Here is a 27,842-nt window from a genome sequence, read left to right as displayed (position 1 = left end):
CTGGTTTTTGAGGGAGAAAATGAAAACTGTTCCCCTGAAAGCAGCTGTAGCACCAACTTTGAACCACAAACTGCGTTCAGTGTAACGTTAGTCGGCAGTGGTGAAATGCTGACGCAGAAGTTCTTTTCCTCCAAATGACAAAGTTTATTCCCAGTGGCGGACAGTAACTAAGTAAATGTAATTCGTTACTGTACTTAAGTAGTTTTTTCGTGTATCTGTACTTTACTGAAGTATTTCCATTTTGGGTGACTTTTTACTTTCACTCCACTACATTTAGTCAAATATCTTACTTTTTACTCTACTACATTTTGCGAAATCTGTCGTTTCTTTTGGTTTATGTGTGTATAAAAATGTAACGTCAAAATGAGAGAAGCGTGAAGCAACAACACCAATCAGGGCACAGCGCACACTTTGTTTTGAGCTTGTTTTGACCTGTTGGTCATACCGACCCAGTGCAGCACACGGTTCAACGTCAGTGCAGCAGCGTAAAAGTTTGTGAATGTCTATTCCAACATAAATGATGAACTAACCTAACTTTGTGTAAATAGACCACAATATAGAAATATGTACACATATGCAGTTGTGACTTTTTTCTGAACTTATACAAACACTATTTCATTTTATAGTAAATTTGTTTGAGCTAGTTCACGTTTATGAACAGAGACCTACAGATGCAATATAGTAAAGGAAAACACATTTGATGAATCTGTGTTTAAAGCAAGTTTTATTAGACTTAAACTTGTAACTAAGTTACAAATAAATCTTAAACTGAAACTTTGCTTGTTTGCAAAAAGTTATTTCATGGTCAATTGGTTCTACCTAATGGAAACTGTTTGCCTTCAGTGTTTTGTGCTCATGATAATTTGAATAGACATCAGCGTCAGACTAATTAATGACATTCTATTAAAAGACTGGTTTACCAAGAGTGACACTGGAGTATTTTCACCTAAAATGAGTTAATGAAGCGAGAGTCTTCTTACAAAAATGGTAGTAAGACATTAGAGCCATAATTAATTCTTTAGTACTTTTATTTTCGTTACTTAAGTAAATTTGAAGGCAAATACTTTTTTGTCTTTTACTCAAGTGGAGGTCTAAAGGGAGGAACTTCTACTTTTACTGGAGTAATATTGTACCTTGGGTATCTCTACTTTAACTCAAGTACATGGTTTGTGTACTTTGTCCACCACTGCATTTGAGTAAGCTGTACACGCTCCACTCATCATCGTTGTTATCGTTGTTGCTTTAGCGGGAGCAGTGTTACCCTGCAACGACTGCTTCCAGTGGAAATGTGAAAAGGGCCTATGGTTGTATGAAGTATTTGCATAATGCATGCCGGTACTGTAGTGAGAGAACATTGGTGAACGAAAACATGAACATGATATAAAATTGTTCATTCTGTCAAACCGATAAGGCTGAGCTTCAGGCGGCTGCATAACAAGACGAATATCATATTAAATTCTAGTTTTAGGCCAGAATGACCCTTTTAGCACAGCAGCTCAGCCATCTCCAGTAACCACTAGCCGATGCAGGTGTTAGATTGGTGCATTTGTGCTTGTTGACAACAATTGTTTTATTCACATCTGTTCACATTGGTTCATTTGGCCCATCAGTGAATCTTAGGCAATAAAAATGTTTATTGTGTTGATGTACACTGAGCTTCAGAATGCTGGACAGATTTCAGTGCATTCTTTGAGTCGTTCTAGAAAACTCTACATCAGTCAACAAATCTGTGTAGCCTTTTAGAACAAATCTTTCCATGAATTCTCATGGGGTTCTAGAAGACTCCACATCATTCCATGGATCCTTGTAGTGTAGAACACTCCACAACTTTCCGGTGGATCCTTATTGTGTTGTAGAACACTCCAGATTGTTCCACAGATCCTTGTGGTATTCTAGGTCCACATTGTTCCATGGGTCCTTGTGGCATTCTAGAATGCTCCACATTGTTCCGTGGTTCATTGTGGTATTCTAGAACACTCCATGTTGCTCCCTGGATTTGTGTCATATTCTAGAACACTTCACATTGTTCTGTGGATCTCCATGGCATTCTAGAAACTCCACATTCTTCCTTTGATCCTTGTGGTATTCTAGGATGCTCCACATTGCTCCATGGATGCTTCTTGCATTCTAGAACACTCCACTTAATTCCATGGGTCCCTGTGCACTCAAGAGCTCTTCCTACATCATTTGATTGATCTTTGTGGCATTCTAGAACACCCCAAGTCAATCAATCTTTGTGGGTTTTCCAGCACTCTCCATATCATCCTTATGATGATCTAGAACATCTCATATCATTCTATGAATCTATATTCTTCAACATCCGTGTTGTTCTGTTCTGTGTGCAGGGTCTGCAGGAGTATGAGGAGTGGAAGTGGTATAATAACCCCACCATGGTGGAGGTTTTGGAGGAGTTCCCGTCACTGCAGGTGCCCTGCACACTGCTCCTCACCCAGCTGCCCCTGCTCCAGCCACGGTACTACTCCATCAGCTCCTCGCCGGACCTCCACCCAGGCGAGATCCACCTGACAGTGGCTGTGGTCTCCTACCGCACCAGAGGTAAATGAGCCAGCTCAAACACAATCTTCTGAAATCAGTGTCAGTCTCAGAGAGAAATTTGCCCAAAGAGGTCTGAATGAGGAACGGCTGGATTGAGACTGAAGTATCACTATTTCCAATAGAGAAATATTGATATTTGTAATATTTCTGATATTGAAGTATTTATTTTTCCCTTTCATGATGTTTCCTGCTATGAATCGATCTTCATTTGAAATACTGATAGGTGTTGTGTTTAAGTAGTAATTATATTATTAATCATTTTAATTAAATTATATCTAATATAGTATAATCAAAGCGGAAATAGTCACACAATAATTTTAATAAATAATTATGAGGAACAGGAACTACATTTCCTTCACTTTAACATCGATTCTTGTGCACATACAGCGACAATCATTCCCACAACTCTGAATGAACGCTTTCTGAAGAAAGCAAAGCATTGTTAGCAGAGATATTAAACACCACTAAAGGATTCTGAATTTAATATCAATGCAAATGATTTCAAGTATAATGTTGTTGTCCACACTTAACAGTTTTTGCTGTAGGTATTTCTCCTTTTAATGTGCAAATAAGACTGAAGATATGAAAGTATCTGTATTAGTATTTGGTATCAGGATGTTGGTTTGGTATTACACTGTGAAAATGTAGCTGTAAAATTACAGAAATTTACTGTCAGTATAATGCTGTTTAGTTACAATATTGATATTGTAATAGACAACAACAGCCCATTGCTGCAACTGAAATATACAGTTTATTACTGTACTTACAGAAGTGAACTATACTGTTTTTGCAGTACGGTGTTATTCATAATCAGCACCGTTTCACTGCACTGTAATTGCTCTTTTCAGAATTATCTGGTAATTATTACTGTTGACAAAAGTTACAGAGACTATTACATATTGTTGAAATTTTGTTAATTATAGCTTTTTATAACCAATAGAAGGATTACACTAATTACAACAATGTAAAATCCTTTAGCAATCATACCTTATACACAGGACATGATAGCAGCTACAGTAGATGCAATTATGCCAATCTTGAAGTCTATAACCCATTATCTATTTTAATGTGATACTATGGGATGAACCAGTTAACTAAAACACAAAACACCATTATGCCTGGAATAACAAACCATGTAAATGCATTCAAACATCTTTAGGGCTTGAATAACATGTTAAAACAAAGAAAAAAACATGTGAAAGTAACTGTTGATAGCTTGTTAACAGAATGGATAGTGAGGAGTACTGTCACTTAATAATCAAACACAAGAGGGCGCTCCTGAGCAAGTCCTATTATTTTTTAGCAAAGTTGAAGTTAAAGTCGAAGTCATCTTTCTTGTCATGTCTTCTCATGATAGATGTGTTGAGAGAGGAACATAGTTTCTCCAGGTGCTACATTCAACACAGAACAGCAGCAGATAACAGTGCAGACAGAAAACAAATACAGTAACCAATTAGCAGTAATATTTCCTGTAGAAAAACGGAAGGACCAGTATATTTTCGTAATTTTTTTAATGAAATATGTCCTAATACTTTACAACATTAAAGGATGTTCAACACTAAAGGATGTTCAACATTAAAGGATGTCCCTGCATAAATGGTAGATAGATTTTTCGTGTTGAATTGTTCAGCTCTCCACCCCATTCATTGAGGACTTACGAGTAACCCCTAGTATTTTGCAGTCATGTTTTTGACATAATGTGAGAAATAGGAACAGATCAGCCTCCGCTTAAACTTCTCTATCCTAGAGTGGTTTGTAAACAACAGTTAATTACTGTAAAAAATTGACATTTTAACCTCTTCAACATCTATCTACCAGAATGCACCATTTTCTTTAAAGCAACCTGCTGTATTTAAGGAATATAGTTCATTACTGTAATTCTTCCACTCTAAACCTACAGCTTTTTTCTTTCTTTCTGTTTTTTGCTTGGTATCATTCCAGAAAGAAAAAAAAGAATGTCTTTAATGTCACACATCCTTAGTCTGAATTGTCAAAGTTTTAAAACATGTTTACGTTCAGAATAGAATTCTTGCCACCACTTTAGAAAAACTATCACTGGGAAAGAGTCTTGAACTTACTGAACCTATCGCTGATTTTCAGCCTGCCAGTATTTCTGCGGCTCGGTAATTATCAGGAGTTTCGAGGCGTCATTCATTTCTGCAATACAGTAAAGACCTTCTCACTTTCAGCAGCTCTTTTGACAGAAACAGGATCATTTCTCTTGATGTGTGATTATTTAAAAGATTAGGTGCTTATAACAGGAGACTGTGACCTTTATAAGAAACTCCGCTAAAGTCTGCCTTTGTGCCTGAACTCTTAATGAGCTCAGAATATGATCTGTTGTACGAATAAAATGGAGAAGATTGCGCACAATACTGGCTTCAGTTTCACGGAGACTGTGGATCTTTTAATAACTCGTGTTTTAATAACTCGTCTGAATTAATTCTGGAGTTGATTAGTTGATTTGTCACGGTTGATTTGCTGATTTGCTGCTAAGCCTTTTTTTTTTCAGTCAACAGATGTTATAAAGACAGATGATAATCATCTCTTCGGTTCATAAATGTTAAAAAGAGAGACGATAATCATCTCTGCCGCTTATGAGGTGACCTCTCTCTCGCTGTCCTCGCTCTTCTTGCTAAATGCATTGTAAACATGAAATGATGTGCGTAATGGCATAATTGCCGGCTAAATTATAGCAGTTCCACTTCATCTAAGACGCGCGCCCTCAGACCCCAGCAGGCTTAATCACTAAGCATCAGATCAGCGCCGGAAAGACGACGAATCAAACGAGTGCCTGTTTAATTCTCTGCAGACGGTGCAGGTCCCATACACCACGGGGTGTGTTCCTCCTGGCTCAACAGCCTGGAAGCAGGCGACATGGTGCCGTGCTTCGTCAGAGGGTAAAGTTCTTCTTACTTTTCTTGATACTGCACTTGTAGTGTGTTTTATATGAATAGATAAGCTGTCTTATGATGCAGCCTGAGACGCTGTCAGACCTCTTCATACTGTACAAACATCAGTTCCAATAAAAATAATAAACAGAAAGCAGTGATTTGTAAACCTGTATTGACCTATTTAAACAAAAACAGTAAAAGACAAGAAAATGTTCTATCTTATGAACTTCATTGTTTTTGTAATTATACTTTCATTCTGAAATTGCATGCAACACACAATTCCAGTGTTGTATCTGACACTTCCTCAGTTCCCCCTCAAATTCATGTTCCCTTTGACAAATCAGGTCTTTGAGTGCTTCCTGCTGCCCAGAACCCATTTGCTTTAGAAAATGGAAATATATATGCATGTTTTCTTTGCTTTTTTAGTGAAATACATCCTTCTACTTCCTAAAATTAAGGAATGTTCTGGGCAAGTGACTGGAAACTACTTAAACTTTTCGTTTTTAGCCGTTTAGCTCCATTTATTCCCATTCATTGAGGACTCACTCGCGGGCACCCTCTGCCATTTTGCAGTAATGTTTTTGATATAACGGGGGAAATAGGAAGAGGCCAGGCTCCTTATAAACTGGCTCTGACAACGCCAAGCAACACTGGAACTACGGAAAGCAAATAGGTTCAAAAAAACGATTGAACGGCCGAGTGTTTTCACCCAATCCCCAGTATAAATTCACCCAAGATAACACAGCATAATTGAGATTTCATGATAAATATTATTGTCGATTCGAGTAAACAGTAAACAATCGTACTGATAAATACTTTTTGTACTGTTGTACTGTGAATATGGCTGACATACAAATCTTTTTTGAACCTTTTCACTTTCCGCAGTTCCAGTGTTGCTTGGCGTTATCTGTTCAGTGAATGAGGACCTGATTTGTCAAAGGGAACATGAATTTGAGGGGGGACTGAATCGGATACAACACAGGAAAACCTTAAACAGGAGAAATTTATGAATGTTATGAAAATGTTGAAAAAGAATCTTAAACAGAAGTTATTATGCTTGGGTATACAAGGAGCACTTAGGAAAGACTGAGTTCTTTATGAGCAAGGCTGGGTTGAGGCTCGCCACTTTGACAAAAAATGCATCAGTGAATAATCCAGCTGTTTAAGAACGTTCCCCAACAAATGACTGCATGGATTTTAGTTGTTTCACATGGTGACCGAGAAGACCCAACAAACTGCACATAAAAAATGAGCTGCTAATGCAGAAAACACTTTCATCAAAATGACAACATGGGCACTGCATTTTACAAATGCGATGCTCTGCAAACTCAGAAAACACTTATCAAAATGACGACACCGACGTAACATTTCATAACCACACTACAAACATCAAGAAACATTCTGCGCATGTTAGAAGAGTCAGACAGTGCAGCTGCTAGACTGGCCTGCCTGCAGTTCAGATCTGCCTCCCACTGAAAACGTGTGGCCCATGAAGCGCAGAATATGACAACAAAGGCCCTGCACAGCTGCTCAGTAGGGTGCACTGTAAAATATCTCAAGCGTGCATAAAAAAAACATAATCTTACTACAAATTTCCACTAGTTTTTTCTTGTTTACACAACTTCTGTAAATAGGTTCACTGATACTGTGTTGTCAGCACTAAAAGAAAAATGTATTTGAGCTAACATAAGACTGTTGTACAATTAATAATAATAATAAAAAGACCAGCAACCCCCAGATTTCAGGGTTGGTTTACTGCAGCTGCTAAAAATGATAAAAAAAAGAAACGTGGAACTAATTTGAGTAGTAAAGATCTATGTCTGCTTCTTTTAGAATGGAGTTTGTGTTTTTATATTTTATTCACAGATTTTAAAAGCGTGCAGTAGCTGCACTGTTTACGGTATTTTCATTACAGTGAGCAGAACCGCTTCCCTCACCCACGCTTTGTGTCACTAAAACACACACAGGTTGAGGTGCAAAGACGGAGTGTGTGCAGAACTGTCAGCCATTTCTGAGCCCAAACGCAGCCTAATATTGATTTTTAACCTGAAAACAACCTCCAGTGTTTCAATGTGTGACTGTGGGTGTGACACAATTGTTCACTGTGACGATATACTGCTTAAAATTTCAGCTCCCCCTGATAGTTGGTGTCAACTGGTCTTTGGTCATCAAAGGTCCACTCACTATTTAAGAAAAACCTGAAAATCATTTATCTTGAGATCTCTAAGAAAACAAATGATGCAGATAATCAGTGCTTAAATTAGTACACACATGGACGATAAAAACACAGTGAGCTCAGGTATCAACTGTGTAAGAATACAGCATATTTGCCTAAAGACATGATCAAGTCTAATCTACCTGGCCTTTCCGCTCTATATATTTAGATAAGAAAATATCTTATAACTTATAATCTTATAACTTCTCAAAGTCTAACAGTCAATCAAAGGTCATTACAGTGTGAGGCAAAATGGATTTACTGCACAAACTGTGCCCAACCTATAGGGCTTGAAGAGGAACCAAAATTCCTACATACTTCAGTTGTTAAGATGTTAACAAAGTCATTCAATCAGAATAGTTCACAGTGGTGGTGATAGGAACCAGACATCCGAAGTTTAATGCTTCTAAAGCCTTCTTCACAGAAAGTCATTACATTAAATTGTTATGAATACACTGCCAACTGCCCGAAACATTCTTTTATGATAGTTTTGAGAGAAACTTTTGGCTTAAAATGTATATTTTTAATATATTTGTGAAGAACAGATACAAGCAGGATATTGTAAGGTGAAAACATCACCAAAGAGAATCCAGATTTTTCCAGATTTACCACTTTTAGCATTATCAGCATTACATAGAAAGCTCAGAAGACACGTGTAGGTTCACTGGTGGTTTTGGATAGTAAATAAAATAGCTATTTTGGGGTTTTGGCATTGTGACTCCTAGTTCCTACCACCACCACTGTAAAGAAATCAGTTAGTAAGTTTCCCTACAATGAACTATTTTACATCAAACCACTCTGAATGACTTTATATTACTGAATTATATTTATATTGGGATTACCTAATCATGTATGTGCAATAAACCTATCATATTTTACGCTCTCATAAGCTGTCCCTAATGACACGGTATATTTAAGTAATGCACAGTAAAAATGATAGTCATATGTAATGTATAATAACATAAAAGGAACTGATTATTTGACTGATGGGGCAGTTTTGATGGACTTACTGTGTCTGTATCTTGTTGCAGAGCTCCATCATTCCGCATGCCAAAGGACAGCAAGGTTCCCTGCATTCTGGTTGGGCCGGGCACAGGAATCGCCCCCTTCAGAAGCTTCTGGCAGCAGAGACTGTTTGACCTTGAAAATAAAGGCAGGTTTTAATGCTAAAGCATTCATTCATACACTGGAACAGTCGTGCTATAATTACACCATAACAAAAGAGAGGAAGTAGATCAGAGATCAGTACACTAACATCTCGCAGCATAGCGCAGCCTCTGTTGTTGAAATTATACAACATTTTCATTATGTATATGTTTACTATGAGCTTTACATTCTGGGAAGAACAATAGTTAAAGGGCCCAAATCATGCAAAAGAATTTTCCTCACCATTTTGAAACAAAGGAGTTTGAAAAGCTTGCTTTTTAGTACGCAAGTCTATACAGTCCATATATGGAAAGTAAGCTGCGAAAACAGCCTGTTTTGAATTCAGTATTTTTGTGATGTCACAAAAACAATACATTTTCATATCTCTGCTGTAAGAACAAAACCTCATATCTCCAAAATGGTAACTTTACAGGAGAAGGAGAAACATACTTTACTTTTAATGTAAATCAATGGAACCAGACTTTTTTCCAAGTAATTTTGCGCCGTTTCTTTCATTCGTTCATCATGAAATTTTTACACATTGTAAAGGGCAACAGGCATTATTATTATTAAATTATGCCAAAAACTGAAAAAACGGAGATACAAAACAAAAATGGAGATACAAGGTTTTGTTCCGATAGCAGCGATATATCAGTCTATTCAGCCTACAGCTGTTTAGCCCTGTCCATTCCCACTGAAGTTGTTAGGCTTGTTTCAGCCTGGACTGCTTTTTGAATGAAACATGATACAGGGCCACTAATCAGAAAAGAGCTCATTTACATATATCAGTCTTAAAGCCAGTAACAAAACCAGCATGCTTAATTCTAAGGGATGAAAAAAGCATGTACAGCAGTCATGTAAAAATAAATTATGACCATTTTGTTACCACACATGGGTTATGAGTGAAAAAAATGGCATGTAGGCCCTTTAAATGGTCTATATTGCCAGGCCGTTACTAGGTTACAGGTGAATAATGTAAAGTGACAAAAATGTGTTCAGAGTGCCAATATGCCTCTCAGCCAAGCACTTTAAGGTTGAACCCAACTGTTTGTAAGGTTTAGGTTTTACGAAGGCGCAGTTGTTTAGAAAAAATATCGCTGCTGTCGTGACAAAACCTTGTATCTCCATTTTTGGTGTTTTTCAGTTTTTGACATAATTTGAAAACGCCTGTTCCCCTTTACATTGTGTGTACATTTCATGATGAATGGACCAAAAGAAACAGCCAAAAATTACTTGGAAAAAAGTCTAGTTCTATTGACTTACATTGAAAGTAAAGAAGGTTTTTTCCTTCTCCTGTGAAGTTACTATTTTAGATACAAGGTTTTGTTCTAACAACAGCGATATGCAGTTTGAGTAACAGTTTTCTGCACCTCAACTGTTCACGCAGGGATCAAGGCCTGTCCGATGATTTTAGTCTTCGGGTGTCGACAGTCACAGATGGACCACATCTACAAGGAAGAGACCATCCAAGCCAAGAACAAGGAAGTGTTTCAGGAGCTCTACACCGCATACTCACGAGAGCCTGGAAGACCAAAGGTAAAAAGGCTTTTCAGAGGTACACTCTTAGAAATAAAGGTGCCAATAAGGTCATTGGAACGATGTCCTAGAAGAAACACCTTTGGTTCCCTTAAACAACCTTTTAGTGGATGATTCTTTAAAGGGATACTTTGGCCTTTTTCAACCTAATCTCTGCCTTATACAGCTGTAATATTATTATATTATTGTATTATTATGTTTATTATTATTTTATTATATATTATTACATTATATTAATTATATTATTATTATTTTATTTTATATATATATATATATATATATATATATATATATATATATATATATATATAATGTTTATTATTATATTATTATTATTATTATAATATTATAATATTATAGAATATTATTATATTATTTTTTTATATTTTTCTACAATTAGTGTTTATTTACTGTCTATTTAATTCACACATTTCCTGTTTACTGTCTATTTAATGTTATTGCTACACCATGGGGTCTGAGAGTAATGCAATTTCAATGCTCTGTATGTCCTGTACATATTGTAGTATTGACAATAAAGCTGACTTGACTTGACTTGACTTGACTTAGTTAAGATGGACAATAATTATGACAATAAGTATTTTAAAGGGAACAGAAAACTTGTTAACTGGAAAGGATGGCTGGTGTGTTTTGACTCATTGGGTCATTGGCTTTTTTGGTTGGTTTGGTTTGGCACTCTTAAGGGAATGTAAAGCGAAAAAGTTTCCAAATTTATCCAATTTTCCAGATAGTTTGGCGCTAGAACTATAAGGCTAACGTTCCTAAAAAACACAGAAACCTTCTCTATAAATACATCCTTAAAGCGTTTCTCATCCTGCTCAGACTGCATCTCGGCCTTCATTACGGTCACAGACACACAGTGTTTTAAGACGCAATATAACTCTGTCCTATTAAAACGATGAGCTATTAAAATAAACTAAATTTCATTGTGTAGCTGAATCCTGCAGGCAGCCACTTCAGGCAACAGGTGTGGTTCTGAATTCTGACACCTTTCATGTGCGTACACGTCAGGCAGGCATACGGATGCCGCAGATGATGTTCATGATTTCTGTTTTGAATTGCATGAAAATGTGTTTTTATAAATGAAAACAACAGCAAACGCAATTTAACATCCTTATGTCGCCTTGACGTGGGTGCACGACAGGGAGTCAGATTCTGCAGGAGAGTCGAAATTTAGCATAACACCTGATTAAAGTAGGTAAAAGTGGCTCAGCTGACCAGCGTTTAGTATATAGCTGACCAGCGTTTAGTTACACAGTGAAGTTTTGTCTGTTTTTATAGCTCACAATGAGTTGAACTGTGTCCTAAACCACCACAACAAGTCAACCTTAATGAACAACTGGGTGTTGTTTGAGTGGGGAAGAGAGAAGTTTTGGGGAGATGTTTCCAGAAAAGATTTGGGTGACTACTGACTTCTAGTGTTTGTTAGCATTGTTAGCCTTGAAGATGCAGTTTTAAACTAAAGAAGTAATATTTGGAAACTGAACATATCTAATCAACTGCAGCTGGGGTAAGTGGACAAATTGAGAAAAAATAGATTTTTCGCCAATGCATTACTTTCAATAAAGGTTCTAGGTTCTTCAATCCCTTTGGTTCTGAATGTGGTTATTTAATAGTGTCCCAAAAAGAAGCTTCTTCAGCACCTTTATATTTTTAGTGAGTAGTTGGAAAGTTTGGAACATGAATGTGAAGTTCTGCTCATTTAAAATTGGATGAGACCGGATTGCTTTAAATTGGAAGCACAGAAGATCAGCTCAGTATGTTTATAGTGTTAGATGTTGCAAGATCTTGTAATGTGAAAATGGTTTAAGTGCTCAAGCTTTGAAGAAGAAGACAACATCCTAATGTTGAAAGACATGTCACTGGACTGTGAGTCATCCTGTTTCCGATTCAAACGATGTTGAATATTTCACTCCTGCTAGGATTTTGCGTCTTACTTTGTGATAAAATGCCGACGTCTCCTTATCTGTAAAATGAGAACAGTGATGCAAGAATGTCACGATGGTGCCCGAGTGTCTCTTCAGTGCAGTTACGTATATGACTCTGTCACGGTCTCTTCTAGTTTCTCATTACCATCTGTCTCCCATTCTGTCATCTCTCTCTCTCTCTTTCTCTCTCTCTCTGTCCCTCTCTCTGTCTTTCTCTCTCTCCCCCTCTCTCTCTCAGAAATATGTTCAGGATGTCCTTCGCGAGCAGTTGTCTGAGACGGTGTATCGGTGTTTGAGGGAGGAGGGGGGCCACATCTACGTGTGTGGGGACGTAACCATGGCGGGAGACGTGCTGAAGACCGTCCAGCAGATCATCAAACTGCACGGCAACATGTCTCTGGAGGACGCTGGATTCTACATCAGCAAACTGAGGGTCAGAGCTACTTCCAACGCCATCTTTACTCACCTTTATAACTTCATTTACTTACTGACATTGCATACAAGGGCTCCATATCAGTTGTGTTCATGCTCTGTAACTTGGTTTATGCTTGTCCAGTCTGAAATATCAGTATCAGAGCTGATCAGGATCAGCTATATTAGAGGGGAATTACACAGATTTTCCAAAATGTCTGCCTAATTCAGTCATTGTGATGTAAGTAAAGTCATTCAGAGTGGTTTGATGTGAAACGGTTCATTGTAGAGAAACTTTTTACAGATTTTTTACAGTGGTAGTAAAAATAGAGCCATTTTGTTTACTATGCACAACCAGTAAACCAGGTTTTTATATCACTGCTGTCGCAAGAAAACCTCATATCTCCAAAATGGTAACTTTACAGGAGAAGGTAAAAACATACTTTACTTTTAATGTAAGTCAGTGGAACCAGACTTTTTTCCAAGTTATTTTGGGCCGTTTCTTTTGGTCCATTCATCAAGAAATTTACAAACAAGGTAAAGTTCAAATTAGGTCAAAACCATTGTGAGAACAGTGATATATAATTTTGATTATTGTAAAATAGTGACAAAAGCTAAAAAAAAAAAGTTTTCTTTGGGAACTGTTTTGCCATAAAACACCCCGCATGCACCATTAATTGACTATTAACTATCTAAACTTTCTCAAAACTATCATAAAACAATGAGTGCGTTTACATGCACTTAATAATCTGATCATAATCAGATTTCTGCAGTTATCTGATTATTCAAATGGTCATGTAAGCAGCATATTCCAATTTCTTACACTGGAGTAAGGTCCAGAAATCCGGTTAAGAAATCAGATAAAAGGGGGCTCTAAGTGTCTAAGTGTTGGCCCCAGCGTTGGAGATCATGAGTTCGATCCCTGGTGATGCTACAGCCACAGCATCAGTGGCAGTTCGAAAAGATGCGGTGGCGCCTCACAGGTCTCAGAGAAGCCTGTGCTAGCCTCACCCTCCTAGCATTGGTGGTATCATGTGGCTGGGGGAGTCCCAACTTGGGGGTGGAATTGGATACGACTAAATTGAAAAGAAATCCGATAAAGAGAGCCGGAATCAGATTTCAGTAATTGGATTTCAGTATTTGGATTTCTCAGTGCATGTATACTCTTACTCAGATTTCTTTCGGATTTCTCAGTCCCCGCATTTGCGAAAACAGCACATGGTATCGGAAGTAAGCAAGGGATATTTAACACCTGCGAATGACCTGAAACCAACTACATGCTTGACGAAATGACGGATTTAAACATTCTTCATTTCCTTGATGGTGCATTTTTGTATTTTCAGGTAAAAGTGACTCGATGTACAAAAAAAAAAGCTGCGGCACGACATTCGATATCTCCGTTATGTTTATGTCATGTCTTCTTCTGTCTTCTTCTGTGAGGCTGGTTGCAAAGCAGAAATCTGATTATTGCCTGACTCACGTAGACCTGGAGTTTTCCCATTATCCGATTACCCAAGTGCATATAAACGCGTTGATTGGATTACTGACAAAATCTGATTTTCTGCAGTTATTGGATTATAAGTGCATGTAAAGCACTCAATGTTTCAGACATCAGGCAGCGTATTTATAAACATTTCATGTAATAACTTTCTGTGAGGGAGATTTTAGAGACATTAAACTCTTCATATGTCTGGTTCCTATCATCATCACTATGAACAACTCTGACTCATTAAGTTTCTCTAGAACAAAGCATTCCACATCAGACTACTCTGACTGACTTTGTTTACCTCTTAACCGTTTAATTATGCAGAAATTTTGAAAAATCCTTTAAGATCTAAGACCTTTTAAGATTTCTTACACACAATTCGGCCGGGATCAGCTTTCCGTGGGGAGGTGGGGTAGTGCCAGTTTACCACAGGACCACAGGACATCTGTAATGCTTATTATCAATTTGTACCAGGTAAGAAATCATGGTATAATTGACAGAGATGGGAGTGGGTATTTGATTTACACACTACCTTCACTCCAGAAAAAAGTAAAAATCATGTCAAAACATTTAATTCAGCTGATATTATTCATATATCTATTTACCCTAACCATCTGTCTTGCTGTATAAAGTGAATGTACTGTGTCACTAGCATTGACGTTAGCTTGGGAGTCAACAGTCAACATCACTACATAAAATGAAAAAGTTATTTCCTGCAAATTTACATGTTTTAATATCCTGGGTTGTACAGGAGGAGGACAGTAATGTTCCACATCAGCTTGATTTAGCCAAAGAGAACACAACTAGACACTTCATCAAGTGCCTCAATACTTTAATACCAATACCTAATATTGTCAATCTAAAATTAAAATAGACATTTTTTAACATGTTAGTTCAATTTTAAGCGAAACCCTTTGTGTCATATCATTCAGTAGACAACATTCTTGTTTCTCCTTAATCTTTGATAGAAGTGTAGTGACTCTTGCCCACCTCTAAACGCCGCCTGACGTTTGGTTGCATCATCATGTTCCAGCGGGGGGGGGAGATATACTAACCAGTAATATCTTGGTATGCGCATCAACATGACCTGTCATCAAGCGTAAACACCCATCATCACCTCCACTCACAGCTGCACGTACATGCATACAACCTCTATTCTTCTTGTCATTTTACTCTCTCAATCAGTTTTTAGACAGGTGAAAAAATTATAACTGAGTTATTTCAGTTACATTGACAACCCGTGTTCATGTTAACACTAGTGAGGTACTTCAGACATCTGGCAGTGACTGCACTGTTTTCTGACGTTTTCTGCTGCGCTGCATGACGGCGAGACTGCGAGGCAGGTCAAGCTGTTGATGGAGCAAGGTGTACAGACACGCACATACACACACACACACACACAGTCCATCTCTTTCCTCGTACACAGGTTTTTCTGAATGATAACGTGATTTCTTTTTTCCTGAAGTCTTTTTGTCTTGCTTTTGCGGTGAAACTGTAAGAAAAGTGAAAGCAATGTGGATGCGAGCCTGCTAAGACTTCAGCTTGTGTATGTCTTAAAAAATATTGTAATCAAGTTAGTCTCTTACATGTTAAAATCAAGCTTTCCATAAATAACGAATCATGTTTTAGAAAATTCGTTTTTTGACAAAATCTGTCGTTTTCCTGTGGCTTTTCAGCTAAACTCCATTGTTTCAGAACGCCCACTTTTCAAATCCTGAAGACTAAAATCATGTCCTGCCCTTATTTTATTATCTGTTTTACTCAGGAATACATCATGTTAAGGTAGAAAAATGTGTTCTGATTTCCAATTCATGTTGACTTTAAGGAACTCCTTTTCTACAGAATATGACTGCGTTTTTACTGACATGTCGATTGTCACTGGATTAATACAAGCTGTGGAATATGTACATATCGCTGTTGTTAGAAGAAAACCTTGTATGTCCAAAATGATAACTTTACAGGAAAGGGAAAAAAACTACTTTACTTTTAATGTAAGTCAATGGAACCAGACTTTTTTCCAAGCCGTTTCTTTTGGTCCATTCGTTATGAAATTTACACAAGACAAGGCATTTTCAGATTAGGCCAAAACCTGATAAATGGAGATACAAGGTTGTGTTCCTCCAGTTTCACTGTAGCCAATTCCATCCACTAGCTAGGTCCCCCCATCAAACAGTGCTACCAAGCTGAGAGGGTGAAGGCTAACACATGCTTTCTCCAAGGCACGTGAAGCACCACCACATCCTTTCACACTGCAGCTAACGTAACATCATTATACAGTTCTACACGCTTGGAGGAGAACACTAACTAAATTCTGTCACATCAGCTAACAGATGGCTGCGTTGGCTAGCATCATAAGTGATGGAGGGAGATGGATTCTACTCTACCCAGAGAGTGAGGCCAGTTAGGCTGTCACTCCTGGCCACGGATGGCTGTAAAATTCTTGTTTATTCTTGAGGCTATTTTACTTACTGCATTAGCCACAATAGCCCTTGTAAGATCAGCAGTGCCAATCTTATGACTGCGATTAAGCTAGCCACCATTTGTCAAAACAAAAGGTTGAACTGGCTTCAAATAAAATTTGAGTGTGTGGCTGTTACAGCGCATTCAAAGCTGAGAAAAATAAAAGTAGCAAATATGAAATAAGCATATTTAAGACACTGAAAAATGGTCTAGAAACACACAAAGCAGATCAGTTCTGACTCTATCACACTACGCACATACTGAAAATGCAGTGACTGTACTGTAGCATTTTAAAGTGTTTGGCTGTCACATTTTACCCAAATTGGATTAATTTTACTGACGTTAATACACCTGATGTGCAGCTGTGTTATTAATATGCTGGGTATTAATTAAATGAAGGAATTGGGGCCCAAAAGACAGGATGAAGACATCTCTGGCTATAACTGTAAATGTTTAGACCCATGTGGTACAATACTTGTGCACAAGAATGAGATTAGAGGATACAGCAGTGTGCAGATGTTGCTTTGTTTAGATGTTTATCAGAACTCTCTCTCTTCTCCATTCAAGTGTTCTTCTGACACTTGTTTGTATTGTTAATTATGCCCAGGAAAACAATTCTCTCTCTCTCTCTCTCTCTCTCTCTCTCTTTCTCTCTCTCTCTCTCTCTCTCTCTCTCTCTCTCTCTCACACACTCTCTCTCTTTCTCTCTCTCTCTCTCTCTATCTCTCTCTTTCTCTCTTTCTCTCTCTCTCTCTCCCTCTCTTTTCATGCAAGTTTTTTTTATGTAAAATGCAGTGAAGTTTCTTGTGACCATCTTGTGTCTTTAAATCTTTTGCAGGATGAGAATCGTTACCATGAAGACATTTTCGGTGTTACTCTGCGTACGTATGAGGTCACGAACCGGCTGAGATCAGAATCCATCGCATACATTGAGGAGAGCAAGAAGGACTCAGACGAGTGAGTGTCCATTTCTTTATTATTTATGCTTTATGATCATGCTACACATGATACTTGACTATTATTGGTTATAACAATGTTCAGTAAAGTCATTGTTAGGACCAAAATAAAATTATCAGGCTCTTTTCAAAGCTAAAACTAAAAAGAAAAGCTTGGTTTGTTGTTTGTTGTGGTGTAAACTGTTCTTGCAGTCACATTTGTGTACGTTTAAACAGCTCTGAATAATAACAAAAGAATCTCTTTAAATTAATTATAATGAAATTTGAGATTTTATGATGCTATTAATTATTTTCTAATAAATTTGAATCAAACTGGACCGTTGTGAGGTCACACCAGAAAGCAGTGCATTGATTTTACTTGATTCAAATGTGTCCATCATGATTCAAATGCACACCACATGAAAAAAATATATATAGATATGCATCAACACAGTTTGGCCTTTTTGGACTTACTTTTGGCAATAACTGTGTTGTATTGATATTGTGCATGTATATTTTGTTGTTGATGTTTTGTTGTGTGGATAATGTGTAGATGATGTGTACATTTGAATCAAGTACATTTAATAGGTCATTTTTTTCAGTGCTACCATTTATATCCATATTACCTGGACAGGTCCCAGAGAGGTCAGTTGTAAGTGTGTAGGTTTACCAGTGGGCTTCACAAAAAAAGGCCAACTGGCAGTGTTTTATATTAGAAAAATACACATACAGTATACAGTACTGTGCAAAAGTCAGAGACCACTCTTGGTTTATTTCAATTCCAGTCAAAACAGCTATCAAGTACAAGGTTTGTTTTTCAGGAGATATTTATGAGCAGATCAGATATAAGATAATGCACTTCCATAAGGACGGAGAAAGTCAAAGGAAAAAACAAGACTAAAACAGGAGTTTCAAGACCTGGTAGACACCAAAACTGCCCCCATCAGATAAACAGCACTTAAAGCTTTCATCTTTGAGAGAGAGGAGAAAATAAAGCTCCACTCTTACTTCAGATCTGAAAACATCCACAGTAATCCTTCCACTGTGAGAAGACAACTCAGCGCTATGAGTCTCCGGTAGCTGTCAGGAAGCCTCACTGAGCAAAGGAAATAGGAGAATATGAGATAGAAACTGGACCCCTGAGATGTGGAGTAAAGTTTTATGGACTGATGAGCCTAAATTTGTTGGATTGAGGCAGAAAATGCAACCAACTTCTAAGACAGAACTTTGGAGGTGTGGAAACACATCCCTGTAGATATATTCAAGCAACTGAAACAAGCCTCCTGAAAAGAAAGGAAACTGTGATAAGTATTGAAAAAATGATATTATTATGGTGATATTACAGTCATGGGCTGGAGTTTAGCTAACCAGCCTTGTGAGCAGAAGATCGCCGGTTTGATACCCAGAGATACCAACAGTATGTGACTGAAGTGCCCTTGAGTAAGGCACCTAACCTCCAACTGCTCCCTGGGCGCAGTGGATAGGGCTGCCCATCACTCCAGGCAAGTGTGCTCATTGTCCCCTAGTGTGCGTGCATTCACTAGTTTGTATGTGGTGTTTCACTGCATGGATGGGTCAAAATGTGGAGGTGAAATTTCCCCATTGTGGGACTAATAAGGGTCACTTAACTTTCTTAATATTTACTTGTTGAGTCTTTTGAGTAATTTTCAATTAAACATAGGTTTTCTGCTTTCTTCTCAACACTGATCAAATAATAACTTAATAATAAGTTTGATGACCATTTTGACAGTAAATTAAAAGAGGGCTGGTCTCTGACTTTTGCACAGTACTGTAGACAAAAGTAGTGCACCACTGCATGGACTTTCTTTCTGTAGTTTTGAGGCTCTTTTTCAGTGCTGTTTACTTGCTGTTCTGTAGTGTTTTGGTGGCATTTGGCTACCGCTGGTTACATCCAATAGGAGGGCCCTGCACTCTGTGGATTACAAGATACCTTTCAGGCCGGCGTGCCAGAGTGGCAGCAGTAACTATAGAAACGGCGGTGCAGGACGGGCTGTAGAGTAACAGGATTAGCTGGAGCGAGTAGCTCCTCTCCACTAGCTCTCGCACTTGTGCCTGCTCAGATAAGAGCCTGTTCACGCAGCACTCTCTCCTGCACGGCAGAACATGCACAATATGGCAACTGACTCGCTTGTTTAGTATATGGCCCTGCGTAGCTCCTGTGAGAGGAGTCACTTGACATGTTTGCAGTTTTACAAGCCAAGTCCTTGCATTGGAGCCTTGTTTTTATTGTTCTTTTTCTCTCTCTCTTTCAGAGTGTTTTGTTCGTAGAGCCTTGTTACCGTTCTGGTCTCACTCAATTTGGGATGGGACCTGAAAAAAACACAGCGGCTGTTTAAGAGAAAACTGTGCCAAGTTTGTCTTTTTTGTTTGCCTTTTCTTGTCTTTCTTTTTTTACTGTAAATGTTCTTGGCTCTTTGCTAGTTTCGACTCATCCTGCATCTCTGTGGTGAGAGTCTGCACTCACGAGATAACAAGTACGTTTTATTTCTTTCTTCGCCGCCAATTTCTGAATGCACTTTTTATCTGACGTACGTTCACATGTTCTTCTTTATTAACGAGCTGTGCGCATTGGCCACCTAAACTCGAACTGCCTATATTGTGGATGCATGAGCAAGACCCATGATGTCAAGAGTTGTAGTCCTGATTATATTAACATGTATAAACATGTATTTAGCTATTATGTGTTGGTGATAAATGGTTTAGCTTCGAGTTTAGTGAATGGAAAGGGTCACTGTGCACATCATATTGTGTCTGGAACTAGAAACGGAGCCAGTGCTAGTGAGGCTTGTCAGTTTTTAATCAACTGCATGTTTTGTGATTTCTGAACAAAAAAAAAAAACAAAAAAACATGGCAGCTTCAACACTGGCAACGCGAAGTGTGTTAACCTCAAACATGAGGTCCGTTACTCCACTCAGCTTGAAAGACAGCCTGGAATGCAACAGTAGTAGCTCCATAATGAACCATTTTCTTTTTTCTTTTTTTTTTTTAAATCTGAAGTTCAGTCATGGGTTACTGTTGTTTTTATTGCAGCCGCTCTTTCGTGAAGATCCATATCATGCTTGGTTTGAGTAGCATGTAGAAAGAAAGGCAGGGGAATGGAACAGATAGAGCATCTAGAATTGTCTGCATCACATTTCAGGCATCGTCCATCTCAAAGGTACCAGAATATTGGGTTTCAGTCTGACAGGCCTTGAAGCCACATTCATGCATTTTCTCAGTGTTTTCTCAGATTTCTGTCAGCTTTATCATCCCAAGATGTCTGAAAAAGAAGAAGATAACAGTTTTACAGTAAAGGTTTTGCAAATACACTCTTAAAAATAAAGGTTCTTTGGAGTGATGTCATAGGAGAACCACTTTCAGGTTCTTAAAGCAGTTGTCTGGCCAGGCCAATAGGGCCAGTAGCTACGGGGCTCTGACTGCCAGGAGCCTAACTCAAAGACAAGGGATAGTAAAGTGAGATGAACAAATAGCCCATGAACACAGTCATATGCAAAAGTTTGGGTGCCTCTGGTCAATTTATATGTCTTGGTGGTTTTCTACATTAAGTTACTCTTTAGTACATTTTAATGGACAATTACCATTTATTTGCTGAATTTAACATTATTTTGCAAAATAATGTCTCATTCGAGCGTGTCGTCTGTAAAAGATGTGGTGATGTGGTACTTATTTTCACTCACGAATTCAACAAAAGATGTAATTATACCTGGGGTATTCAATAATACGCATAATACGACTTTGTGTGACTAAATAAATGAAATAAAGGCCCCTCAGTCCACACAATACCACCATCTTTAAAATCATCAAAAACCCACTAACACTAAAAATGTGAAGAACTGTAAATGAGCAGAAAATAACAGGCTATTGCACGTTAATTGAGAATCTATTGAGTCTATTTTTTTATTTTTTTGTGTGTTAGTTGAGTTTGGAGGTGGGGGGTCTCCGTGTTCTTTGTCATATTAAGCATGGTTCATCATATTATCTCATTTAAAAGAAAAAATTCCTGTTTTTCCTGTAATGTTCCATTGAATTATAATGACTTTTTACCACATCTAAAATGTCTTCTTGATCGGTTGATTTATTCTTTGCCACACAACATGTCAGTGGTCATTTTTCCGGTGCATCAAAATACATACTTCTCTCAGAAAAATATCACAGCATGAAAGAAAAACACAATTTGATTTCCAATTCACACAGACTGTGAGTTTAATGTAAAGTAGGTGGTGATTATGGCAAAAATATAATATACACCAAATGTATTGTAGTGTTTAATAAGTTGGAACTGAAAAAAGCTCCACTAGTGCCACATTTTTTAAAAATACTATCTAAACCTATGAGTACAATGATTTTTATTCACTAAATCTAAACACTAACGATCTAATGATACATGCAGTTGTTCAGTGTTCTTTAACCCCTAAAATGGCCAGGACCCACCAGGACCCCTACACATTCCTGTAACCTAAGATTAACTGAGCCAGTTTACTTTATAGTCCATGTAGTTACTAAATAATAAGCCTAAGTAATAATAAGCCTGGGATGTTAAGGGATTAAGTGATGATATCCATGCTCAGAAAAGCATATTATGTTGTAATTTATTATGACTACAATAAACATCATCACAATGCGCATCCTTAAAGGGGAATTCTACTGATTTTTTCCCACGATTCAATGGTTGAGATCTAAACAAAGTCATTTAGAGTGGATGTGAAGTGGTTCATTGTAGAGAAATTTGCTGGGCTCGCAATGTCTACAACACAGATATAGCCTTTTTATTTACTATCTAATTCACTAGTGAACCTACACGTGTCCATAAAAAGCATCATAAAAAAAAGGTTTCTTTGGGGACTATTTTGCCTTATAATGGCTTGTATGTACCTCTCCATCATGAATTGATTAAAAAGAAAACATTTTAGGCCAAAAGATTTATTTGAAAAATATCATAAAGCAATGTTTCAGGCATGAGGAAGTGTATTCTTAACCATTTCATGCAGTACCTTCCTGTGAGGGAGCTTTGAGAGGCGTTAAACTCTTCAGACGTCTGGTTCCTATCACCACCACCGTGAACAATTCTAGCTTAGTACGTTTCTCTCGAACGGAAAAATTTCACATAAAACCTCTCGGAATTACTTTGTTTACTTCTTAACCGTTTAATTATGCAGAAATATTTGGTGGATTCCCATTTAATGTAAAGGTTCTATAGCATTTTTTTTCCAGAACTGCACATCAAAGCAAACAGCCATTTAGAAACCTTTATTTTTAAGAGTGTCTATTCTAAACCAGTGGGAATATCACTGTGGGAATGATGTATGATCTGAGCTAAAATGAGAAACCTGAAAGCTGTTCCATGCTGCATGTGCTGAACTGAATTTTTGTCCTCTGAAATGGCCTGAAGAACATTGTTAAGTTTGAGAAAGCATCGCATTTACTCATCATTTTTTTCTGTGATGGTACTCTGAAAAAAACCTTGAGAAATCAGAACCAATCACACAAATATCTCCCGACCTGGAAAGCCTAAAACATATAAAAGGCTCTTATCCGCCATCCTTGAAACTGAAAATGAAGTTTGGGGTCCAGAAGGGTCCATTTTCCTTGAAGGTATATCCAGACCCACTTTTCTCCAGGGAAATTACGATAATGTGAAGCAGCCAGATCCAGGTGGTTTCTATGGTTGCTTGATTTTTTTTTTTACAATAACCAGCCACATTTACCACATTACTGAATTACTGCTTAAATACAAAACCTCCAATGATTTTTCCATTATGGCCACCTATAGTGAGGCCTTTTAAATATGTGATGCTGAACCCATTCATGTCCAATGACTAAATTCAATGCAACAGAACCTGTTGTGATTGGTCAAGAGTAATGAAAGTTTGTATAGTTGCACTGTGGATAAATATCTCACAGCACCCATTTTATTTATTTTTTTGGTTCTATGTGACCAAAACACTAAATGTCACTTTTCTGTGACTTATAAATAACTAGTTATTGTCCGTTTGCACTGTAGCTCATTTTGTTACTAAATAAAAAGACTTTGAGGACATTCAGATGGCACTTTTTCAAACTCTCTCAAGTGTGCTTCTTTCTATTGTCTATATAGCAACATGCACAATGACTGAAAAGCACTCCTCTAGCATATGCAATGGGTTGTAAGGTTTTAAATTGTGTATTTACACTGAAAAACTGCTGAGTGCCATTGAAAAGCACCATATGTCATCACAGCCAACCATCAATATAACTGCTTTCTCATTTACCTACGTTGTATGGCCAAAAGTATGTGGACATCCCTCCTAATTATTGGGTTCAGGTGTTTCAGCCGCACCTATTGCTAACAGGTGTATAAAATAAAGCATATAGCCTTGCAGTCTCCACAGGCAAACGCTGGCAGTAGAATGTGTTGTACTGAAGAGCTCATTGACTTTAAACATGGCACTGTCATAGGATGCCACCTCTGCCACAAGTCAGTTTGTGAAATTTCTGCCCTGCTAGATCTGCCCCTGTCAACTGCAAGTGCTATTATTGTGAAATAGAAGTGTTTAGGAGCGAGAAAAGCTCAGCCACAAACCAGTAGACCATGCAAAGAACGGGACTGCCGAGAGCTGAAACTCATAGCGTGTAAACATCACCTATCCTCTATTGCATTACTCACTACAGAGCTCTAAACTGGCTATGGAAGCAACATCAACACAAGAACTGTGCATCAGGAACTACATGAAACAGGCCAAGAAGCTTCATAAAAGCTTAAGATCACCATGTGCAGTGCCAAGTGTCGACTGGAGTGGTGTAAAGCATGCTGACGTGTGAGCCAGGCCTTCTTGTACAACATCAGTGTCTGATCTCACAAATGCTCTTTTGAATGAATGAGCAAAAAGTCTCACAGACACACTCCAAAATCTTGTAGAAAGCTTCCCAGAAGAGTGGAAGTTGTCATAACTGCAAAGGGCCAACTCTATATTAATGTCCAACAAGCTCATGTAGGTGTGATGATCAAGTGTCTGCATACTTTTGGCCATATAGTGGACTTTCAGTCGATTATGTTAACTCGGTCCCTTAAGAAATCCATCCTGTTTTTTTTCTTTTTTAAAGCACGAGACACGGTGCACTCTGCGTTTAATAAGGTGTTGTCTGAATGCCCACTTAGGATGTAATAAGCCTCCTATTTTAAGGAGTTACTAAGATTAATTGCATAAAAACCCACTGGTTTGATTGATTTGAACAATTTCAGATTTGCGCTCATGCAAACTAATAGAATATTCGGACCAAGAGAAATATAAAATGTAATATGTAGACAAGTGGTTACACCACATCCAGATGCTCCTTTCTGGTTTGAAAGCTAGCCTGTGTTGTTTTTACATTCAGTATTCCTTTTTTCTGACCTTGACCTTCAGTATGATTTAACTTACTTTGTCAAGTTTTGACTCTGGCTATGGATGACTTCCTCTTTCTAAAGGAAGTTGTTTAACTGAAAGCATTTGTAGTCTCTGTTGCCGTTTGCCACTGATTGCTTCTGTCCAAACCCACTGTTTAAACTCTGTGATATAAAAAGTGCAGCAAAAAAAAGTTATATACAGTATATATACATGTTTCGAGGCTAAGTAAATATCTAAAAATCAATCTGTATGAGAATTTTTTAAGAATGTATTTTGATTATGGCTAATGATTTTGGAGTTTTGGTTTGTTCAGATGTTGCTTGTTATGAAATTCCGTGGGGAAAATTAGTTCTGATGTCTAGTCACTACGTTGCTTTTGGGGAATCTGAAGCAAATGCATGAGGTCACTGTGTCCTGTTCAGAAATCTGTTCCTCCTCTTCAGCACTGTGTCTAGTTGACTATTGTGACAGAAAGGAGATCGAGGGACTATTTCTTGTTTTTATTTTTGTTTTGTTTTTTTGTTTCTTTTTTTGCAGCTTGAAGAAAAGAGTAAAGAAAATAAAGAATTCCAATCACTCTCTGCTGTGAACCTTCAATTGTGCAACACCTGAACCTTGAGACATTTGCCATTTTGATGCATATTCTTTAATGCATATTCCAGAATACTTTGCATCTACTTAATAATAAAATACCATTTATATGTCAACCTCTGTGGTTCTCTGTCTTCTGTGGGTATTAATGGATGGTTGAGTAAAGATACAGTAATTAATATCAAGTCCTACATTTCTGCCTCAAGTTTGCCTTCATGGCTCATAGATTAATAACCACTGTCTTTACTTCCTGTCATCTTTAGTATTCCACACATAGCCTACTTAAATAATCAGGGTCAGAATTTACTTAAGCTATTATACTTTGGTTCCATACTTGAGTCTCACTTTGGAAGATCTGTACTTTAATACAAAAAAATACTTTCAAAAATCATTGATAATGAATTGGAAATACATTACATAAAAAAAAACATTCCTTTTACTCCTTACATTTCAATGTCTTTGTCCTTTTAGTTATTTTTTTCTTTTTCTTTCGCCAATTAGTCAAGTGCTATGTCTTTTTTTTCATCGAAGCTTCTAGACAAATTTTACTTTTACAGTTGTTGATTTTCTAAGAGAACACACTTCTGTACATTTTAATGCACAATTACTGTTTATTTGCTGAATTTAACATATTGGAAAAAATGTTAAAAAAGAGTTGTTTGTGCATATATATTTATATTTTATACTTTATTTTTTCCAACATGTAAACCTCAGCAAATACCTAGAAATTGTGAACTAAACTTAACAACAGAAAAATGCCATATTTACATTTTTTGGCTTTAACTTATTCTCACTTACAAAATCAACAAAACTTGTTATTTCAACAGGGGTGCTCAAACTTTTTCCTACAGTTGTATATAGTTTAGCGTGTTTAAATGCAGATACTTTTTGATTTTTGCACAAGTAAATTTTTGGCTCCACCTTTAATTGTGTAAGATTTTGACACCATATACACATTTTGAATTTGATACCAGCAACACCTTTTTAAAAAGTTGGGACAACAAAAGACTCATGAAATTGTGTAAAAAACACCTGGTGGAGCATCTCACAACTAATTAGGTTCAATGGCAACAGGTCAGTAACATGATTGAGTATACAAAGAGAATCTTAGAGAGTCTTTCAGAAGTAAAGTAAGGGGAGGGGTTCACCTCTGTGTGAAAGACTTGGTGGGTGCATCAATTCAAGAGTAACATTTCTCAACACAAAATAGCAAAAAACTTAGGGATTTCATCATCTATGATACATAATATCACTGAAAGATTCAGAGAATCCGAAAAATCTCTGTATGCAAGGGACAAGGCTGAAAATGATTGCCCTCAAATGATACTCAACAAAAACAGACAAGATTCTGTAGTAGAAATCACTGCATTGGCTCAGGAACACTTCTGAAAATCATTGTCTGTGTAAAATATGTTATATTAGTTCATTGCTACATCTTCAAATGCAAGTTAAAGCTCTATATTTCAAAAAAGAAACCACATATAAACAGGATCCAGAAACACCGCCGCCTTCTCTGGGCCCAAGCTTATTAAAATTGTCCTGTGGTCCAATGAATCAAAATTTAAAATTCTTTTTGGACATCACCCCATCCTCCAGGCTAAAAAAGGGAGAATCATCCTGCTTGTGATCAGCACACAGCTCAACTGCGAGCATGGTTAATGGTATGGGGGTACATTAGTGCACATGACATGGGTGACATAGACATCTGTGAAGGCGCCATTAATGCTGAATGATATATACAGGTTTTGGAGCAACATATGCTGCCATCCAGATGACATCTTTTTCAAGGAAGGCCTTGCTAATTTCAGCTGGACAATGTCAAACCACATTCTGCATGTATTACAACAGCAAGGCTCCATAGTGAAAGAGTTAGAATGCTAAACTGATCTGCCTGCAGTCCAGACCTGTCACCCATTGAAAACATTTGGCACATTATAAAACAAAAAATATGATACGAGACCCCAAACTGTTGAGAAGCTGAAATCCTACAACAAGGAAAAATGGGAGAATATTTCATTTCTAAACCAAGTGAGTCTCCTCAGTACCCAAATGCTTACAGAGTGTTGTTGAAAGAAGAGGTGATGAAACACAGTGGTAAACATGCCCCTGTCCCAAATTTTTTGGAATGTGTTGTTGGCATCAAATTCAAATGGGCATATATTTTTCAAAAACTCAAATTCTCAGTTTCAATATTTGATTTGTTGCCTTTGTACTATTTTCAATTAAATATAGGGCTGAAATGATTTGCACATTATTGCATTCCGTTTTTATTTACATGTT

The 27,842-nt window shown here is 37.5% G+C and overlaps 1 protein-coding gene across 1 annotated transcript in view; it reads left to right on the top strand.

Moving 5' to 3' along the window:
• nos1 (nitric oxide synthase 1 (neuronal)) overlaps window positions 1-20,445 on the top strand; it is a 99,635-nt gene extending 79,190 nt beyond the window's left edge. Inside the window, exons 23-29 of the mRNA XM_036598862.1 lie at window positions 2,346-2,556; window positions 5,369-5,456; window positions 8,697-8,818; window positions 10,199-10,347; window positions 12,532-12,726; window positions 17,489-17,607; window positions 19,859-20,445. Of these exons, the coding sequence (XP_036454755.1) occupies window positions 2,346-2,556; window positions 5,369-5,456; window positions 8,697-8,818; window positions 10,199-10,347; window positions 12,532-12,726; window positions 17,489-17,607; window positions 19,859-19,874 (900 nt within the window). The 3' untranslated portion in view covers window positions 19,875-20,445. The remainder of the gene's footprint in view (window positions 1-2,345; window positions 2,557-5,368; window positions 5,457-8,696; window positions 8,819-10,198; window positions 10,348-12,531; window positions 12,727-17,488; window positions 17,608-19,858) is intronic.
• Window positions 20,446-27,842: the final 7,397 nt, after the last annotated feature.

This window comes from Colossoma macropomum, unplaced genomic scaffold, assembly GCF_904425465.1.
Source record: "Colossoma macropomum unplaced genomic scaffold, Colossoma_macropomum, whole genome shotgun sequence".
Lineage (NCBI taxonomy): Eukaryota > Metazoa > Chordata > Actinopteri > Characiformes > Serrasalmidae > Colossoma > Colossoma macropomum.
This window is presented reverse-complemented; position numbering and strand designations above follow the sequence as displayed.